At 38.3% G+C, this 22,543-nt stretch overlaps 1 protein-coding gene across 1 annotated transcript in view; it reads right to left on the bottom strand.

The window, feature by feature from the left end:
* Positions 1-2,612: 2,612 nt before the first annotated feature.
* The window catches only part of LOC116170235, a 21,101-nt gene continuing 1,170 nt past the window's right edge, over positions 2,613-22,543 (bottom strand). The window contains exons 2-3 of the mRNA XM_031486475.1: positions 3,128-3,254; positions 2,613-2,645 (exon numbers count right to left, since the gene is read on the bottom strand). Coding sequence (XP_031342335.1) covers positions 2,613-2,645; positions 3,128-3,254 — 160 coding nt within the window. The remainder of the gene's footprint in view (positions 2,646-3,127; positions 3,255-22,543) is intronic.

Below are 22,543 nucleotides of genomic sequence, written 5' to 3'. Positions count from 1 at the left end.
TCTTGTCTCATTTCTTTTCCGTTTTATAGTCATGTTGGGAATCCGCTCGCCCGAATCCGTGTTATAAAGTTACTTAGCATGTAAACAACAATTTACTTCGTTTTGGGTGCAAAGTGTAGGTACCAACGCCTGTGACTTATTTCTTTATCATCTGCCAGTATTTACAACCTTACTGCGTTTCGACCCAGCCAATTACGTTTCTGCGTGGTTTGGTTTGGTTGGTATTCTCTATTTGTCACCTGTCTTCCTGTGTGTCATTACGGATGTTTTAATATAAATCCCTGATCTTATGTGGTTAGATTTTCTCTGCTACTAAATAAGAGTTGCGAAATTTGGGAAGCGTGCGTTGAATATGCGGTTAAATTTAATTGTGTTGAATGAGAGAAGATTACAAAATGCACATTTCTATTAAAACTTATTAAATAAATAAATTATTTAAAAAAACTATAGCGACAATAACACGTCATTACATACGACGTTCAGATTTTAAAATGTCTGTCCGTGCTTATTAACTAGCTCCTAGCAAGTTCATAATTTTGGACGTTCTGTACCGTCCGTCTGTCTGTCCAATTCTGTTTTCAGTATTTTGTTTATAATCACCTAAGAGAGTACTGATTAAATATTCAGTGACCCAGGAGCGCGTTTGCTATATTTGTTACAAGTTTATTAATATTAATTACTGCAGCCTGCGATGATACCTAGGTTTAGAAACAACTATCTGGTCTTATAGTCTATCGTTATTAGCGCGTTTTTGAAAAAAAAGTAGCGTTACTACACGGTGATATAAATATTTTTTATCTATTGTTAGGGATTTACTCAAAAGTTATAGGGAAAAAAATCGCTTCTGGTGTACCAATAAAGGAAAATTAAAACCATGTTATGTGTTAAGTGTGTAACAAAACCAGATCTGTAACGGTCATCTGTAACAGTTAGTTACAAAATTTAAATTGATTGCTTTCAAATTTATAAAAAAGTGGGTTGCTCTGAGTAGATCAATCGAATCAAACAATTTCAATCTTACCCTGTTACTCTCACAGAGGTAAAAATTAATTATTATTTGTTCTTTAACCTAGAAAAGCTGAACTGCTCAATCTGGCCGATACTAAAACCGAAAATTGGGTATATATTGAATCAAAATTATAAACTACTTCTTGTTTCCATACACCAAGATGCTAACCCTCTTCTCATGATTTGGGGTCATGTAATTATAGTCAAAGTGAAAATTAATAGATCTCTATGGACTCAGTTGCGTAATAAAGAAAAAGGGATCACTTTCACGACTAAGTTTACATTCGTTTTATCATGTTGAAAATTCTATAATTTTACTTCTAAGGCGTAGTTAAATGGAAGAAGTATCATAAACAACCACTCATACGATAAAGTAAATAATCCAACTAAAACTTCCCCCCAGTTAAGTTCGATTAATTAATTTCACTCATTGAAATTTTACGCGTTACCGTATTACCTTAGGAGTTCGTTTAAAATGTAAACTGCTTAAATCAATACAAATAACGAGTTATTTGAAAACACAATTGCTATTATACCGCCAAGATTCATGACGTTTTGATTAGAATAGAATAACAAAGTTCGCAATATGTTCTAATCTGTATTAGCATGTGGTGGCGACGATCCGTAGATTTCGTTTGGTTGCGAATTCCCCTAGGTCAAGATTCGTATCGGTTGGTAAATGAAGTTCTTTCCTTGGCTTACTGACAAAAGTTGACTAATTTGGCTTACGTTCTGCTCCAGATTGAATAGGTTCCAATACTTGCCATTTGCGACTTCAGCTTTCCGTAGGCCAAGGAGATCAATAGATAATCGGGTAAGTGCTACAAAGATTAAAAATGATAAAAATGTGCGGCCTTCAAACACGTAACGCGTTTTGTGACCAACTTTACATCGTGCGCAAAACGAAATTAATTTGCTGTCGCTGAAGTTTACGTGCCAATGCGACTCACACGAAAATGCACCTTCTCAAATATAATACTTGCAGATGGCCCATTGCGAAATAAAATACGTATCCATTTATACAGTAAACTAATGGTAAGACCTAGGGCGTGCTACTACGCAGTATTGAATGATCCATTGCGCTAATCCAAAATTATTGATCCGAGTGATTAATAGAACAGTCTATACAAAATCATGTCTCGAATAATGAATGGCTTTTTGGTTTTAAACACAGTCACTCTATCCGAAGTAAGAGTCAGTTTCATAGAAGGATATTACCGACTGCTTCAGACGTGCGACGAATTACGTTTTTATTATAAGTCCATTCCCGTTTGAAATATTACGATAATACGGTTTTCAGGGCCGTTGTTCGTACTAGCGAATATCATCCGTTGTTTCGCAATTCAACCTGGTTTAAGGTCACACGATTTTAATCCTTTTTGGATTAAAACTTCCACTATTGTTCGTATCTATCGTAATAGCTTCTAAACCGTAACTTATCCGTTGTGGATGATGGTCACTAAAAACTAAAACGATTATTGTTCGAATTTTCGTAATAGTTTTTGATTCGCAAACGTAGGCGCACAAAATTTCTCCGATACATATCAAGCTCTCGAGTATTAGTGTATTACCGACGTATAAAACTACAGTTACAGCTAGTTTAACTAGCCGTTCCATTCTGATTCTCTCGCGGCTCGCTGCGAATTATCTCACGGTTAGATGTTCGGTTCTCCCCGAACGTCCAACCTCCCGCTACTTTTCTTTTTTGCGGGACACCCATTTCGGGACGCAACTTTCTTCCCTAATAAAACTAATTTTTTCATCCAATTAGAACTTAGAAAAATACTGATGACGCTACGTATCAGCCTCGACAGCGACATAAATATACAAAGTCCCCTGTAATCCGAACTAATCGTTTACATCCGCCTCATCCGCGTCGCCAGCGTTAATAAGTCAAGATGGTATTTCAGTACCATTCGCCGACATACAGCAATTTAAGAAAATATAAAGATATAAAGATATTTTGCATAACCAAATTAGAAAAACTGAGCAACCGAAAAAAAATCAATCCAGACCCTAAACTGAAAGAAACCGCTGTTCGACCTCACTTCAAATTTCAAACGTCCGCTACTTTTCCTTGACTGGACCTGGAAAATGGACGAATTAAATCTATACTTACGGTTATTTCTTCTAATAACTTCTTGTACCAGTTGCATTGTATATTTTCGGTTACATCAACGGCGCCCATTAGCTCCAGTTTAGGCTCGTTTTCGTATCTTCTGGGAATAATAGGTTTTCCATCTTCGCTTAACGATACCTGCCAGTATACCGATTATAAATCAAGGGTGCTCATATAACCTTAGTTTGCTTAAAATACCTTGCACGAATGGTAAAGGATATGCGTCGTTAATAGTTAACTATTAGGTAGTCTACACAAAACCGGTATTTTCCTGAAGTTTTCCTCGCCAGCACTCTGAGTGAACTCCAAGGACTATTTCACGGGTCGATGATGCCATCTTGGAGCATTTGGGGCACTTCCTGGGTTTCGTGGATAAGAATGGTTTAAGAGTAGGTAATGGTATGTTTTAGTAAATTTTGTCTACCGGGTGATGTTTTAAATGTTTCCAACTCTTGTTCCAGAAACTGGTTGAGCTGCTACTGTTGTTCCTGGTCAGGTGCTCTTATCCCGGTCAGGCCTGGCCTGGACGCCAATTGGTACGGGTCAATAATGGGATGTTCTTTCTTCAAAAAATCGTGTCCTTTGATGATGTTAGCGGTTATCGTTGGCAGGAATCCACTCTAGTGTTTTGGTTTGTGTCATGATACATGGAAACTGGTCACACCCCAGTGTTTGAACTATGGTTCCTTCTGCTAGCTGTACACCAGTACCTTCTTTAATAACCAGTAAGATATGCTGTTGTGTAACACTTTTGTTCCCATGCAGTTGCAAGTGGCCCCAGTATCTATTAAAACGGGACACACGTGGTTGTACACGATTACATCCATGAGTAATCGTGGATCGTTGGGGTTGTTTGGCTGGTAACAGTATGTTTGTGTTCCTCACTGGCGAAACTCATTTTTTTAAAACCTACAAAAACAATTTTGAGATAATACACCATATTTCCCACATCGTGAGCAAAACGTTTGATGGCAGTTGTGCTTAAGATGACTCCTTGCCCCCTCCATGGATTGGATTCTCTAGGTTTTGAACTGAGAATTTCTTGGTACTGGTCTTCTTGGTCTTATATTCCTGCTTGGATATACAATGGCTGGTTTTGGCTCAAAATGTACCCTTGGTGTATAGTGGAAGTTTTTGTTAAAATGCCCGTTATATATTCTGATGCCTTCTCTTTTGGACGCTGAACTGTTTCGTATTTCTTCCTCAAATTTACATTGATACCTACCTATGTGACATAAAGTATAAATAGAAACTATCAACTACCTCGCTTCAGGTCCGCTAGAAGTTTTTATAGTTCCGATACCACAACAAGGCAGTTCCTATCAACATTTACGGTTATGCAGCAAATCAGTGTGGCAGTCGCTTCTCGTATTCTCTCCCTCCTCTTTTAGATCACGTGGAAAAGGCGGTACTTACATCTTTAATGTGTCACACGGAGTGATATCTGATGACATGAAACATCTGTCCTCTTCTGTAGCACGTCCTTGTGAAATAAATAAGTGTTCCCGGACTTTATGTACAGGGTATATACCTAATACATATCTTAATCCATGCGTAACAAAAATTATAAAAAAAGTGCACCTAACGTCTTCTGTTTCAGCCCTTGATTAAATAGTACAGGGACCATACAGGATGACGTTCAACAAATTAGAGACAAGTTGAAATTTGGCAAGGTACCGTCTGAAACCCCAGCGCCCATGCGTTGAGCCCGTCACCCTAAAACCACCCCTAAGTGGCGCAAATCTACCTTTTTTGAAATTTTGATTAATAACTCTAAAACTAAGCATTTTAAGAAAAAATGTCAAGACAGAAAAATTGTAGAGAAGAACATATACATCAATTTTTTAGATGTTCAGTGGCGCAAATTACAGCAACCCATTCAACTACTTAATCGAAATACTATAATATATTTTTTTCTATTTCCTCGAATATTACTATTAAACGCCGGAAACTATTCACTAAGGTTGCCTAAAACATGATTAATTGAATACTGGCTCCTGTAAGGGGGTCTTCGAAGTTGTGGGGTTGGGATTATTTAGTAATAAATGTAGGCATTTGGGGAAGAGAGTTTATTTCCAACTTCACTGGTTCGATGCAAGTTTTACACTCTTCAACAGCAATCGTCGTCAAACCCGATGACCTGTCAAGTTAATGTCTGCGAGTTTGCCAACCTTGCTACTTACTTGTCTACATTGCTGTAATAGCCAATTTCATTACATATCGACGGATATCCTGGATATTGAATTTTACACAATCATACAGTTTTTAACAAGCTCATATTATTACACTACAAAGAGTAACCCCCCCCCCCAACTCTAAGCAGCCACTTCCACTCCAATCGTGAGTATCTCGGCTTTTCCGGCACGTCATTCTCCGTAGGGCGTAGTCCGTTTAGTTTGTACCTAAGTGCGGTTAGTTAGTAGCTTTAACCTGCCCCCCCCCCCCCCCACTTAGAAATTTGATGGTCGTTTTATTATAAAGTAATGCGCTCGTTATGTGCTCACAGGCACCGCCGATAATAACTCTTACATTATTATCGTTTTTTAGCAATCCGAAAACACATTTGGGAGGGGCCAAGTATATGTAGCCCCCCTCCCACACTACATATTTTGTCGCTGGTATCTATGCCATCTGATACATCTGGATATTCGCTCAAATGCGTCACTTGAATTAAAGCTAGCGCCACGGTTAAGCCATGACAAATTTTCAAAAAAGGGGGGGGGGGCAACTTAACGTTTTTAAAAGTTACTTTTTTCTATCATGTTTCTGTTTTTAAGTGGACCATTAAAAGTATCTCAGGAACGGTTTGGAATTTTAGTTCGGGACCCATTACCTTTTTTGAACAATCGATCAAAAGGAATCATTTAAACATATTTTCAAGATGGCCGCTTTTCCGGTTGTATCAGAGCGATACCGGAACTTTCTTATTGCAAATGGCACTATCTTTTCGGATGCCATTTTTGAATTCCTCATAAAAAATCAGCAATTTATCCGGATATCTGCCAAGGTTTTACAAAAGCCCAACAACCAAGCAAGGCCAGTACGATGGCCTATACAATACACTCACCGCCTACACGTGGAAGACACTCACAAGTCCAAACTCACCAATGTTATCATATTATATCATATATGATCTACTTATAGCATCCCTTATGATCGTGACCAGAGCACGTACGAGGCAGTGGCGTAACTACAATGCCTCAAAGGTACACAATGAGGACAGGCCCCGACTAAAAAGGGGCCCCGGCAAAAAATGTACACAAATTTAATTCGTTTATAAAAAATTCTGAAAAAAATTGAAAAAAAAACGAAGGGCCATGCACATACTTCCTTTTATAGTTTAGAGTTACAGTCCGGAGAAAATTCTGAATCATTGTTAATGGAGGGTAAATATAGGTGAACAATCTCCTTGCCCATTTGTTAAATATAACATTCCGAAGTCTCTTATATAAAGTACCTGAAATACCTACTTTGTTAATTAGCGAGACCTTCTCCAATCCAGAAGGTATCTGGAGGTCTTGGATACGGTAACCTTAGACTGAAGTTGTATTTCGAGATGAATGCCGCTAAGTAATTTTAAGACTCCAGCACGAGCTCCAGCATTTACCTCTGCACGGAGTAACAGACATTTAAAAAAAGGCAGATTCATACACAAAGAATTGAAGTCGCTAATCAAACTAAACGAGTTTAAACATCGAAGGAACTGGCCAATATCAAAGAGTAATATTAAACAAATCAAAATAAGGATAACATTTAAAGTGAAACAATTGAATAACAAACAAATTCAGGGGTTACCTACCCCTAGTTACAAATAGCTGAAGTCACAATAAAGCGAAGAGTTACAAATAAAATTTAAGTACTATTACCTTTTGTTATGGCACAAATATTACATGACAATTAAAGTTCGAACAAAATCAACTAGATTCTGACGAATGCAGTGACGCTAAATTTTATAATGCACCTGTGAACCAATGAATTCCAAAATGCAAAATCAGCAAAGCTAAATCAAGACACTATTTTCTACATATACAGATAAACATCGTTTAAAAATTGCTGATATAAGGAAAGGGCCCCAAATGTTTTTGAAGACGGGCCTCTAAAATGAAGTTACGCCACTGGTATGAGGTAACTCTTGCACCGATCTGTGCGGAATGGCGCCTACTTAACCAGTCAGCTTGCTACATTTATTAAATAAGGGTTTACTCTTTGATTATTCATGACCACTATAAAATATCGTTCTCATTTGGAGTAGATACAACATTTTTGTATAGTATTACTACCAATATTACTCACTGAAATTTCCCTCAAAGCTACGTTACGTCTTCCGAAAATTGATTAGTATTTTAGTAATCATTATCAATTTTCCGCAAATTTGCCACTTCACGTGCAGACTGATGTGGAATAAAAAACGCAATTATCGAAATCGTTCCAACTATATAGACATGATCAGCCAAGCGAATCGTGGGCCCGCAATTTGCTGACAAAGTTTAATATAGATAGATACGCTTTATATGTATTTTAATATACATTTTGGACCCAACTGTTACTAAGTTTGGAAAATTCGCTACCATGCATGAATAAGCATTTGTATCTATGATGTAGCAGCAGTGAATCACAGTGTGATGTCAACTAGAAATTTAGTATTGGTAATTTCCATTGTTTAAATTAATGAAAGCTAAATTTGCCTGTTTGTTTACCGTATGTATTTGTGTAACGTTTTTAAAGGTGGGGATTAATTACTGGAAATTAATTGCGCGTGCGATGAGTGCTTCAAATACATCTAGAAGGGAGCGTAATTATATTTTAATTAACGAAATGAGAAAGATAATACCTTTTAGATATTAATAAAAAGCTTAATGGTAAATAATTCTTTTTTCGCGCACTTTTCATCTGAGGAAAATGCATAAATAATAAAATGGAGGAAAGTTTCCCTAAACTTTTAAAATTAATCCGAGGATTAAATAAGGAAAATTGCAAATTTTGCACTTTAATTAAATTTGGAATAAAATGGCAATCTGTCGCTGTTGCGGCCTGAAGACGAGGCGAAAGCGCTGCGATTAGATAGACTGACAACTGTTGCGATCACAGGATACTTTCCCAACTTAAATCACGTAACTAGCTGAATGAAATAATAGCAATAGCAATAAAAAATCTTTTCTTTTGTACTTATCTACTTATGCGCGTGCCACACAGAAGCTCGGATCGATTTTTGCGCGTGTCTAGTCGACACGACTCCCTAGCAATGAGAGTTGCTTCAGCTGATGGTTATGGTTCTTTCAGTAATCGTCGCTACCACAAGCACGAAAGACGCACTTTCAATCATGACACGACGAAGCGTCGTCGGTTGTCTCTTATTATTTTTGGCCGGCTGTCTTCTTCCGGCCGACGCGAACATTGAGTTACCAAACATTACGGCCATCGGCAAGCAACAGATTCTTAATCTTGAAGTGGACAATTTTTTCGCCTTTTGGGATACATTTAAAAGCGAAAACGGCATCCAAATAACAGGTAAGTGCTCGATTTACATAATTGCGTAGCCACTTTCTACTTTACGCACAAATGCGTGGGATAGGTCAACAAGTACCTACTACACGAACTTTTCTCTATACGAAACTTGGTAGCAAGTTAGGCTCACGGATTTACAAAGCAAAATTAAATTACCATCAGCAAGAAGGTCTATTTCAGTTGTTGCACTTGAGAGAGGCGATGTTTGTGTACTTATTAGATACATTCTTATTGAATGCAACTCAAGATATAACTAATTTGCATTTAAATTACGCTTCAAGGACCCTTTTATTTATATACGTACCTAATATGAATTAAATTCACCTATCCCCTGAACGCAAATATTCAAAAAATGAAATCAAATTAAAACCACTTGACATGCCGAACGGTAGCGGTTTGGACCTTTACTTTTTATATTCTTCATCTTTATATTCCGAACTGGATATAACTTTCACAAGGGTACTAACTTGCATATTAGATCCGTCGTAATAATTTTAAATTCGCTAATGTACTTTGTATTCTCCCCATTTTCTCTTTCCGTAGTTATGCTTTATATTGCGTTAAGGAAAGATCGGAAAAATAAATATGCGGTAATAAAGGTCGAATGGTGTTATAACTCAAAAGTAAAAAAAGGCGGAAGTGGGATGCGACGACTCGAGTAAGAAAAAATTGCGTATCACTATTCATTCACTTCATCTCCTGTGCTTGGTTTGCCTCAGAACGTGATCAGTCTTATTTTCGGAATGATTGATCTTGGAACATTTTTATTCGAAAGGTGAAATTCGGTTTCCTGTTTGCGTAACTTCGGATTTAGCCCTTATTCTTCTACTAGCGCTCTGTATGTGTACCACTGTGTAACACAGAAAATTAGAAAATAAAGCAATTTCGATGGTGGTTAGCGAAAAATTCTTGCAATGAAACTCAAACGGCAATCTATACTTACGGTTGACTACAAACAGTTACCAAAGTAATTAAATTTAAGCATGTAAATCGCGTTTGATGTGAAATGTGCGTAGAATATTTATTACGTATTTGTTTATTTACTTAATTCGTCGTAAATAATTAGTAGGTAGGTAACAAAAGTCCAGGATCAATTCCATTACTTGTTAGGTAGGTTCTAATTATATAAGTCGCATCAATATGTTATTTCGTGTCGGGCAACTGTCCCTAGTGAATCGCAGTTCATTTAATTTATGTTAACACCTGAAAATTTGCGGTAATGTGGGAAATGAAATTAATTAAATGTTCTGGAACAATATAACAATTGCGATCAGCCGAGACGACGCCAAACAACACCATTAGAAGCTTCATATGCGTTACACTACCCCCTTTTTAAAGGTGTACTGTCTGGTGGTAATCCAATCCCAGTGCTGTATTCTCAGCATCAACAGAGCCTGTCTAATTTCAATCAGTTAATTAAATGTTCTGGAACAATATAACAATTGCGATCAGCCGAGACGACGCCAAACAACACCATTAGAAGCTTCATATGCGTTACACTACCCCCTTTTTAAAGGTGTACTGTCTGGTGGTAATCCAATCCCAGTGCTGTATTCTCAGCATCAACAGAGCCTGTCTAATTTCAATCAGAGAAATTTCCGGAAATTTGCCCATAACATTGTACATAAGTCGAGTTATGTAACGGAAGCCCGTTAACGGATTTTATTGATTCGAATTTTACGTAAATTTTTTCGACTTGGCATATGGGCGAATGGTCCTCCTGAAATACGGTTCTGACTGTGAATGCGTTTGAAAATTTAAGGGGCCAGTGACTCGTGGGAGATGGCATAATTGATTCATATTACAGGAAAGATTTTGTTTATTTTGAAGTCGTCGTTATCGAGGGTGAGAATTGTCAACTCAACGCCTCGAGCAAACCCAAGTTAACCGCCTGTAATTTATCGAAGGGTGGATTCTATTTTCCATCCACTAATTGTACGAATAAAGGTATACAGTAGAAGTGGAAAGTAGGTACGGCTACTTTGAATAGCACTGGAGATTGGAAAAATTGGCGGAAAGTGTCAAGAATATACGAAAATCGCTCGACATGACGTCATACTCACTCACTCACTCACTCACTCACTCACACGGAAGTTCCACGTTCAAGAATAGGACCCTAAGTTGATTTACTAACAAACAATAATTACCAAAAAAAGCTAGTGAATGACTTTTCAAGTTTAAAGGCCAAAATATGGAGATCTCGGACACCATAGAAGATACGACGATGATTAAATTAGAGAAAAGTGGCACAATTAAAGTTATTATGATGCTGTAAAGAAAACGTGAAAATTCCGATTACTTCCGAAGATATGTTAGGCGAACCTAAATTTACCGATTTCGTTTTTACTGTTTTCTGATGTTATTTGAATAGAAAACATTTTCTCATTGCCACTATTTGAGCTCTACAAGACACCGTTGAGAGATTTTCAATACAACGTTTCGTTTTGAAGAAATCACCATCAATTTATTTTTGTGTATGATCCGCAAAAAAGTTAATTGTAAGAATAGATATTTATGCATCAAGGGCATTATGACGATATTTATGCCGAGGGCGACAGAGCCCGGGGGTCTCCGGCTCGAGGGATTGTAAGTCGCCCGAGGGTTAAATATCGAATAATGCCTGAGGTGCATACGAAATTTTATTTTTCATCGTTCCAAATAATGCATTTCCCTCGGCATTTCCAATATGCAAATGTAATGATTATTGATACGAATCAAGTAGCATCTTTTTTTATTACATAATATAACTCCATCAATATATTTGACAGGCCGTTTGAGGGCATGAGATGTCAATCCATTATGCCCTCGGACGTCATAGACTGCTTTATACATCTCATATGACAGATATAATTCGCTATAATAGGCAAATGAAAAATAAAATATAAAAGTGGCAACGTCAAAAATTGTATTTGTAAACATCCTGTAGTATGGGTTGTAAAATTCCTGCCTCCATCCATTCTCCGTCCTTTGAAATTAAATCCCATTTGTTCTGTGCTTCTCCTTGTCCTTATAAAAGAGTGATTGTTAAGAATTCGACGAACGTAATTCCCGCACCTCTTACCGACCAGGAACCAGAACCAGAACCATATTCGCACATTAGAAATACAATTCCTTTTAATTTATTTCCGTTTTGTTTTCACTCACAGACACTTGCTATGCATAGTATAGTATGCTTGTAATTATACGAGAATTGAAATTGAATGTGGTCTTAAACTCGAATGTAAACTTGAAAATTCTGTACAAAAATTACATGCCAAATTCCCTCAAACACAAACATTTAATAAGAGGGTTATTTGGAAAATTAAAATAAGACTACGGTATAGAAGTAATTTGGTTCAAGCCTCATATAAAAGGCATGGAAAAGTCCTAAAACGCACAATGCACCACGTGTTTATGAAAATCGCCGTGCACTTACGTAGTCACTAAATTTAATTATATCCTCCACAATGAGAGAAATAGTGTTTAGGCTTAACCCATACTAATTCGACAATTCACACATCCGGTTAATCGCCATAATATAATAATACTTAAAACTGCCGACATTGAATTATTAGCGAGGAACACCGACCAACCTGAACGTGCCGACCACGAAGAAGTAACCTAGCATGCTGATTTGATCTCGCACTTACACTGTGTGTAACGTCCAAATTTTGATAACTATAGCAATCAACAAACCGCAAAATATTACTAAAACATACTAACAAACGACTTCGACATCTCAAAAGTTCAAGGGATATCGGTTTGAAATGCTGTGGATAAATAAATTTAATTATTACGTTAAACGGTTTTAAGTACAAGAATTAGATAAAAAGCAGCAGATTTTTCGAATGTACCACTATAACAAGCGAGCAAGACAAAAATATCCCTGATCCTGAAAAACTGGCAAACAAATCTCATCAAGACGGATTATACTTATACCTAAAATCTCCTCTTCTTTCTCAAATATCACTTACTTCAATTGTATACAACAATGGCGCATTTTTTCGTTCTCAAAAAGTTGCTAAAACAGAAACTCTTTACTTGGACGCTATGTCAGATAATTGTATTGTCTTCCTGCTAAATAGACTGACTATGTTCCCTTCTCACCGGAATATCTTCTAACTTAAAGGAATACGAAAATTTCGCCCTTTTGAGACAGAGCTTTTCTAACTTTACTGCAACAAAATCAGTTATTTATATAAACTGCACGTTTATTAGAGAATGCGAATTATTTCACCGGTATTATGCAAATGATTCCGGATTTTGCATGATTCAATTTCCTCGCTTATTTGATTATCCCCATTATTATTAAAATTTTAACCATTCGCTTTTAACACGGACAAAAATGATAATTGCGGGTTGAAGTAGCAAGTTTGTTCGAATTTTAAGCTTTTATATTTGCATATTACACTATCGTCGCGTTGAGACTTTCGGTTTTCTTAAGCCGTGACAAACTTTCACCTGCACGTTTTGATGCTATATTAGTAACAGAACAATGATTTTGTTTGTCCATGACGATGTTAATGATACGTGGTTTTTTTCAAGAGACAGCCGCCGCTTTAGAACAATAAAGAAATCGACTGTTTGTGTCCGTTTTTCAGAGACTGTGAAGTTTTTCCTTATATACTTCGTTCGATTTGTAGCTCTGTCATATTTACCTTTTGCTATGGATTTATTTAGAGATACAAAGGTCCATCACTAAGTGCGATTAAATTATTATAAATTTGCACACAAATACCTGAGAAAGTGTTTTTCAGCTATTCATTCTTTATGATAATTATCTTTCAAGGTCCTTTATTTTGTATTTGGTAAAGTTGTAGTTACACGGCTAACATACGTGTATTTAATGACCTACCTCTTATTCGTAATGCCATAATTTTCATAATGACATCTTACTCTTCTACATAAAATTAATATAATAAGTCAATTAAAGTGTTTAAAGACGACATAGTTTAATTCCAATTACATGCTTTCTGAACTTGAAAACTCCGTTCTTTTCCCATGCATAACAACAACTTCCTTTCACATGAGGGTGTACGTAAATAAATAAACTATTTGTGTGTGAAGAGTAGAAACCGCGTGAAAGGGTTGGAAATATATTCTATGACATGTAAATATAATGTCGCATTGCAGAATGCAAAGTGATTCCGCAACCTTGGTTCTTATTTTGAAATCAAACTACTCTCAACGATTTTCAACAACACGACACAGCTTATATGCACAGTCACCAGCAGAGTTGGACTGGGTCACTGGGTCAACTGGGTCACCTGGGTCACTGAATTAAACTGGGTCACTGGGTCTCTGGGTCACTTCATACTCTTTTCAGTTAGACCCAGTGACCCAGTTTGACCCAGTGACCCAGTTTGACCCAGTGACCCAGTTTGACCCAGTGACCCAACTTGACCCAGTGACCCAGTTTGACCCAGTGACCCAGTTTGACCCAGCGACCCAATTTCACCCGGGGACCCAATTCGACCAAGTAACCTAGTTTGATCGAATAACGCAGTTAAGTCAGTGCCCTCGGTTCAAGTGTACAGATTATGAAATAAATGAAATGCTGGTTTGTTGAAAATAATACTCGATTGCTTGACAACTGCCATTTCTGTGATGTTTGCTTTAATACTGCCGTAAAAAACTTTCCATGTCCCGAATTGTATTACAATAATGTTATTTCTTTGCTTCAGGGCTTACCCGTTTGCTTACAGTGGTGTTCATTCACATTTAATTTTTTTCTACTAGTTAGCTTAATCCAAATAAATCTTTTCTCTAAATACTTTCATTGACTACTTGACTACAAACTACAAACAAATGCATTTGATTTTATTAGGTATTAGTTCTCTTGAATGAAATTGGGCTACGTGCTTGTTGGCGAATATTATTGAGGAAGTTTTTTTTTAATTAAAAGTTACTTGAAATTGTTTTGGATGATACCTAACAAGAATTTAATTACTGGGTCACCGGGTCAAGATGGGTCACTAAGTAAAGCTGGGTCAAGATGGGTCACTGGGTCAAGCTGGGTCACCGGGTCAAGCTGGGTCACCGGGTCAAACTGGGTCACCGGGTCACGCTGGGTCACCGGGTCAACTGGGTCACCGGGTCACTGGGTCAGTAAACTAACTGGGTCACCGGGTCACTCTATGCTTAACCCAGTCCAACTCTGGTCACCAGATAGCGCGCATAATGAAAACTGGCCATTGAGACTCAGGATTTAAACTTTAAGATCCACAGTTCAAGATTCGTGCCTTTTCAGGCTTCAAGATGTGACTTTTAAGACTTCGGTTTTCAAGTTTTCATGTTCAGGAATCAATCTTCAATATATGAGCTTCAATATATCGAAACTCCAAGGTTTATATGTCACGGTGTAACAGTTTAGTTTATCCATATTCAAATTTCAAAATTACCGCTTGCTACATTAGGCAGGATATAGGTGAGATGGCGCCACTTGTACGCGTGCTTCTTTCCTTGCGCAGGATCGCGTTAATTTTTCACTTCATTTCCGTTTTAAAGCCAACGAGGTTGTACTTGTAGAGCGTGGCATTGTGAATTCTTCTAAAACCAGTGGGTAATATTTGCCATCATTCACGTAAAATCTCTGGCAATTTTACCTGTTTATTGGCGTTTTCGAGTAGAGTAACTCAGAAGCCGTTTTCTCCGTTGTGAGGCTATATCTGGTGGAAGTTCATCGCCCTACCTACATGTAAGTGAAATGGCGTTGACTTTCTTTTACGTTATGTTATCTAAAATTCTTTCAGAGTCACAATTTGAGGTTGGATAATTTCCCTATTTCATTGATTTAAGTATTTTTCATTACCCTCCTGACGATTTCAGGTATGTTATTAAAAATCTCGTTAGGGAGTGTTACATCTTCATTACTTTTAGGGGGTCCAGGTAGTAGACGAATTCTTGTACCGATCAATCCATGTAGTAGATGAATTCTTGTACCGACGAATCCTTGTATGTAAATGAATTTGCATCTTGCGAATATTCCGGAGTACGAACACCTGATTGCCGGCAGCTATCCGGCGTACCACCGAGTAGATAAGCGCTAACACCTAAACGATACCGGGAGCGACCAGCTGATGGTGGAATTTTCGGAAGATACGATCTTTTACACAACCTTTTTTTTATTTGCTTCAATACCGTTAATCTAGTGTAACCTTCCGACGATTTATGATCTGAGCTTTGTATTTTGTTCGCATCAAGTGTTTGAGGTCGTGACTCTCTTCAAGAGCAACGCACCTGTATTTAACGTATGGGTAAACGAGCCGGCTACGAGTAAGCTATTTTTGGCCCTTCCGGCTCATATAATCGTCCCGAGCGTTGTAGCTTGGGGTTTGTTTTTGTGTTACAGAACTGGAACTTCGAAGGAGAGCTCTTTTTCGGAGAAGACAGCGTATGTGTTATTCAAGGTAAGACTTTTAATTTACTTGTACCCAGTGTTGCCTATATGAGTTGTTATTCGGGTTAACTTAATTCAATCTTTGAATCCATTGAAATCTTAACTACATTTTTGCTCGATCATTGTTGTAGGGGGCTGGTAACGTAATTATTAGGGAAGTGTTCAGGAATTTATTTGGGGGATTGTTTTTGTCATTTAAAGTATTTGTTATTGTCGTATTGAAGATACATTTTATTTGCCGATCCTGCACCGTTTTGTCAGGATTAATAAATCAGAATTGCTCGTAGTGAATTTATTATTTGGCTCTCTTGTGTTTTCCCAATTTCTATACAGGAGAGGTCAGAATTTGTGCAAAATGGGGTGGCGCTCAACTAATCATTTCTAGTGACTACCAAAGATCAAAAACTTATGTTATATGCCCAAACGAACAAACCGCTGTGGAAGATTCTCATCTCGAGCCCTTCTTTTAATTAAGAATCTGAGCTAGCTGACCGTTTATGCGGCGGGGTTTGAGTTTTACAGCGCCGAACTAACCTCACGTTATAAAGTGACACCCTTCAACGTGTGGCCTGGGCATAATTTGTTTAAATTTAAGTTTTTGGCCTTATTTTTAAATTATCTCTTCTAAATTGAACTTCGTACTTGCAACTTATTTTTTTTATTTGTGGTTATTACTGATATTTGTGTATTTCTTGGTATTTAACAGGTACCTATATTGTGTTATCTTTTTATATTTGTATTTTGAATTTATTGTGTGATCATGGCTATGGAAATTAACCGATTTAGAGAGACTGAACTCCAATATGAAATTGAGATTAGAGCGGGACAAATGGGGAGTAATATGAACGAAAGTCGTTTAATTCTCAGAAAATTGTTAGAGTTAGAGAAAGCACCTGGTTATGTTGCTCCAGAGTACCCTTTTACCTTTGCTCAGGATTTAGCTGCTCTTACTGAATTGACAGTGATCCTTCAGAATAAGATTGACAATTTTGATGATGCTTTTGGGGGAGGTTCATATTTGTCAATTGTTACCATGCTAGCTCATGCCGACAGACGTTTACATAGGACTCGCACATTATTGCAGCCTTCTGCTGAACAATTAAGTAAACTTGGGGAATTAGTTGGTTTATTTCGACAATTAAGAGCTTCACTCGATAACAAAGCTTTTCATTTTAACGACTCAATTATGCCTTCAGCAACTGCTGTAGTTTCTTCTACACCTACTAGACGTACTGCAGAACTACAACCAAGATTATCCGTACCGAGTACTCCTGTACATAAATGGGGATTAAAATTTTCCGGGGATAGTAGAGGTGAAACTTTGAATTCATTTATCGACCGAGTTGAGCGAATGGCTCGTGCTCGTGGAGTAGATCATCCAACTTTATTTGAGACCGCCTACGATTTATTTGAAGGTACTGCGAACACCTGGTACAACATTAATTCTCATAAAGCTACTTCATGGGAGCACTTAGTGCAATTACTACGAGATGCATTACTACCACCACACTATGAGGAAGATTTGCTCGACGAAATTAAAGCTCGTTTACAGGGTCAGAATGAAAAAGTAGACATTTATTTTGCAGTAATGCAGGGTTTATTTTCACGACTAAAATTACAACCTCCAGAATATGAACAAGTCCGTTTAATTAAACGCAATTTATCACCATTTTATTTGACTAAATTAGGTCCTAATGTTCCTCAGACATTAGATGAACTTTTAATTGAATGTAGACGTTTTGACGATATCAAACATGATTTAGACAGACACCACGCCTTACGCAACCGAACATCATTACCATTACTCGAACCTGGGTTTAGCTGTCCCACCAGTAGTCGACAAATGTCACCACGTCCACCTATTTATGCAATGGAAACTCCAAATTCTCCTTGCTTTAATTGCCAAAAATTAGGTCATCATCGGGTTGATTGTCCTGAACCAAGGCAATTATTTTGCTGGAAATGTGGCGCACAAGGCGTTACGGTGCGCAGTTGTTCTTTTTGTTCGGGAAACGCTCCGAGAAACGCTCATTAAGTCGTCGTGACGTTTCTTTAGTACAGGCGACAAAAATTTTGAAAATTTCTTCCAAACCTAAACTTGACTTTTTATTACAGCATGTGGGAAATGACTTGAGACCTTATGTCCAAATTAAAATTTTAGACATTCCTTTTTTGGGATTATTAGATTCTGGCGCTTCACGTTCTTTTATCAATTCCGATACTTTAATTCAATTGCAAATACTCAATTTCAATTTTGTACCGAAAGTTATTTCTTGTACGGTAGCAAATAGCTCCGATGCACATTCGATTGGTTACATCACTGTGCCAATTACCTTAAAGGATCGTACTGTGCTGTTAGATTTGTTGGTGATGCCTGATTTGGTTACTAATTTAATCCTGGGAGTAGATTTTTGGGATAGGATGGGTATCATTCCGAATATTAGCGATGACTGTTGGCATTTTACTTCTTGCACGCCAACTCAACCTAGTGTGGCCATAGTGGAACAGTCTCGTCTCACTGATGAACAACACCATTCTTTACAAACCCTCTTAGATCTGAAATTTTCGCTCATGGGAGACAAGTTAGGATTAACCCCAGTAGGTAGACACGAGATACGCCTGGTAGAGGGCGCTGTTCCTATTAAACAGCGGTACTATCCAGTAAATCCGATTAAACAGAAAATCATTAACGACACCATTGATGAGATGCTTAGGGACAGAGTCATCGAACCATCGAACAGCGGATGGGCTTCCCCTGTCTGTCTGATTCCCAAGAAAGACAAAACCTATAGATTTTGTGTGGACTATAGGAAACTTAACTCTTTAACTGAGCGCGACGCTTTTCCTTTGCCCTATATCAATACCATCTTAGACCAATTGCGTGACGCTAAATATCTTAGTTCCCTGGACATTAAGTCAGCTTATTGGCAAATAGAGGTTGCTGAGAATTCGCGCCCTTTCACAGCTTTTACTGTGCCTGGTCGTGGTCTTTTCCAATTTCGAAGGATGCCCTTCGGCTTGACTAATGCCCCTGCGACTTTTCAGCGCATTATCGATACCATTTTGGGACCTGAATTGCAACCCAACGTTTTGGTTTATTTGGACGATGTGGTTATTATATCACAAGACTTTGACTCACATTTAAAAATTTTGAACACCGTTTTTGACAAATTAATTGCTGCTGGCTTCACTCTGAATAAAAACAAATGTCACTTCTGCCGTTCAGAACTTAAATATTTAGGGTATGTTGTGGATTCCTTTGGCTTACACCCAGATCCTGACAAAGTCAAGGCGATTTTAGATATTCCAACACCCACTACGGTGAATGATATACGACGTTTCTTAGGAACTTGCGGTTGGTACCGTAGGTTCATTCCTGATTTTTCAACCGTTCTTGCTCCTTTAACCAGACTTCTTCGGAAAAATGTTAAGTTTGAATGGACGTCTGAATGTGAGGAATCTTTTCTCAAATTAAAAGAACTTTTGGCAACTGCACCTGTGCTCAATTGCCCGGATTTTACCAAACCTTTTGTCCTTCAGACCGATGCTTCTGCTTATGGGCTAGGAGCTGTCTTGACTCAAACTTTTCCGGATGGGGAGCGAGTGGTATGTTATTTATCCCGATCATTATCCCGAGCGGAACAAAATTGCAGCACGACTGAACGTGAGTGCTTAGCAGTCATTTGGGCGGTAGAGCAACTTCGACATTACCTCGAAGGAGTTTCTTTTACAGTCATTACTGACCACCATTCTCTTTTGTGGTTGCATTCTTTGAAAGACCCCCAAGGACGTTTAGCACGCTGGGCTCTTCGTTTACAGCCGTATACCTTTACTCTTGTCCATCGTAAAGGCAAGGACAATATTATTCCCGATCTTTTGTCACGTACTGTACCTGTGATCGAAGCTGTACATTCTTCAGATGTTACGGTGGATCCGAACGATTTCAAAACTTCTAAAGACCCTTGGTACCTTGGTATGTTTGAAAGATTAGAGCGAAGTCCTCATAAATATCCCGATTGGCGAGTGAAAGATTCGTTGTTGTATAAATATATCAAGTCCGCTTTACAATCTCATGATTATGAAAAATGGAAACTTGTTGTTCCTTCTGATTTTAGACAATCTCTTATACAAGAGAACCACAATAATGTTACTTCAGGACACCTTGGTGTTTATAAGACCTTTTGGCGCATTCATCACCGATATTATTGGCCGAGAATGAAGGGCGATATTAAGCGTTATATTTCTCGCTGTACCACCTGTGCACAACATAAACCTGAACAACTTCGACCTGCAGGGCTTATGGGTTCACATCCTCAAATTTATGAACCGTGGCAGATGATCAGCTTAGATTTTATTGGTCCTTTACCTCGATCCACTCAAGGGCGAACTCATTTATTAGTTGTTAGTGACTATATGAGTAAATTTGTACTTCTTTTTCCCATAAGGACGGCGAATGCCAAAACTCTTGTCAAATGTATTGAAGATTCTGTATTTCTTGTGTATGGAGCTCCACAATTCTTATTTGTGACAATGGCGTGCAGATGCGCAGTAGACTTTTCTTAGATCTGTGTGAAAGCTACCGTGTAAAGGTTCGGTTTACTCCTTTTTATCATCCACAGGCTGATCCTGCGGAGAGGGAGAATCGTGTGGTAAAGCAATTGATAGCCACTTACGTTAAGAACAATCACAAACATTGGGACGTTCATTTAGCTTCGATAGCTTGTGCTCTTCGAACTTCTAAGCACGAAACCATAGGTGTGACTCCCTATCGTGCTAATTTTGGGAAAGAATTTCGTATTCGAGGGGACAGCTTCGACACTGACATGACGGACAATGAGCCGATTGACGTAGAACAACGGTTAGCGCAACAGCAAGGACTGTACGACAAAATTATTGCACGCATTAAAGACAGTCATGACCGCAACAAACAACATTATGACTTACGACGTAGGCATGTTAACTATGAGATAGGAGATTTGGTTTGGCGTAAAAATAAGACTTTGTCTGATGCCACTAAAGATTATTCAGCGAAGTTAGCCCCCAGATTTTTAGGACCATTTACGGTTAGCCGTAAAATGGGGTATTTGACCTATGAGTTGGAAGATTCTAATGGTAAATCTTCTGGAACGTGGCACGTCCAGGATCTCAAACCTTATATTGAACCCGATGATCATGGTTAGACATTTATTGTCGCCGGATTGCTTGTTTGTTGACGATTTTGAACCACTAATTTTGACGTATTCTTATTCTTGGATTTGACTTTGATATATGTATTTATATGTTATATGTTCCATATTTCTTCTTCTTCTTACTCTTTGGGTGGTTTGGTTGGGCACAGGGGATGGACTCTCGGATCGTAGCAACAACCCCTGCTAGGGGATTCGTCCCGATCCATTATCCTCCTTCTTTCTTTTTCTATCTGCACCTCAAACACTTTTCTTCTTCTAATTTCCTCAGGGGAAATTTGGGAGAGGTTGCCCTTTTCTTTTCGGTTTCCTATATTCTATCTTTTTCTACTCTTCTTTCTTCCATTTCCGTTCCATAGAATGAATGAATGTTTGAATGGATGGGTAGTTGACACACAAGAGGAAGGGGGTGGGTGCGCCTTCCCTGTGCGAGCCTCGGTGACCATGGGACCCCTGGAATCGGCATGAATGAGTTTTTTTTTCTCCGCAAATGTGATTTCTTCTTTCTCTCTTACTGTCTTCTATCCATAGCACCTTCTTCATTTCATTACGCTAGTGCATGGTGGAGTTGGGTTGGAAAGGTACCTTCTTTTTGGGGGGTTTCCTTCTACACTTTTTCGGCAAGGGGGTCAAAATTTGGGCTTTTGTGTCGTTTTTAGTCAAGGAGGGGGGTTTCTTTATTTTGGGGATTTTGGTGCTGCATCACTTGAAACTGTAGGGTTTCTTTCTTCTGGGTGGGCACTGGATTTGGTTTTCTTGGGGGTGACTAGTAGTTGGATTGGGTTGTAGGAAAGGGGTTGCTATTGTCATGATACCCGACGGCGCGAGATTCCATCTTTACGCGAGGGCATGTCAATACCTGATTTTGCATACCTTTTCCGCTGCTGGAGAACCTGGGAAAATTCTTGAAGGTGAAATTCTTTGGGGGGGAGTTTTTTTTACACTGGGGTGGGTTTTCGGGTTTTCAATTTGTTTGCTTCCTTTTCGAGTGTGTGTGCTGGGTTTTTCGATCGTCGGAAAACTTTCAGTTTCCCTCCTGTCGAAGGAGAGGGGGGGTGTAACAGTTTAGTTTATTTATATTCAAATTTCAAAATTACCGCTTGCTACGTTAGGCAGGATATAGGTGAGATGGCGCCACTTGTACGCGTGCTTCTTTCCTTGCGCAGGATCGCGTAATTTTTTCACTTCATTTCCGTTTTAAAGCCAACGAGGTTGTACTTGTAGAGCGTGGCATTGTGAATTCTTCTAAAACCAGTGGGTAATATTGGCCATCATTCACGTAAAATCTCTGGCAATTTTACCTGTTTATTGGCGTTGTCGAGTAGAGTAACTCAGAAGCCGTTTTCT

The sequence above is a fragment of the Photinus pyralis genome, unplaced genomic scaffold (assembly GCF_008802855.1).
Source record: "Photinus pyralis isolate 1611_PpyrPB1 unplaced genomic scaffold, Ppyr1.3 Ppyr1.4_LG5, whole genome shotgun sequence".
NCBI lineage: Eukaryota > Metazoa > Arthropoda > Insecta > Coleoptera > Lampyridae > Photinus > Photinus pyralis.
This window is presented reverse-complemented; position numbering and strand designations above follow the sequence as displayed.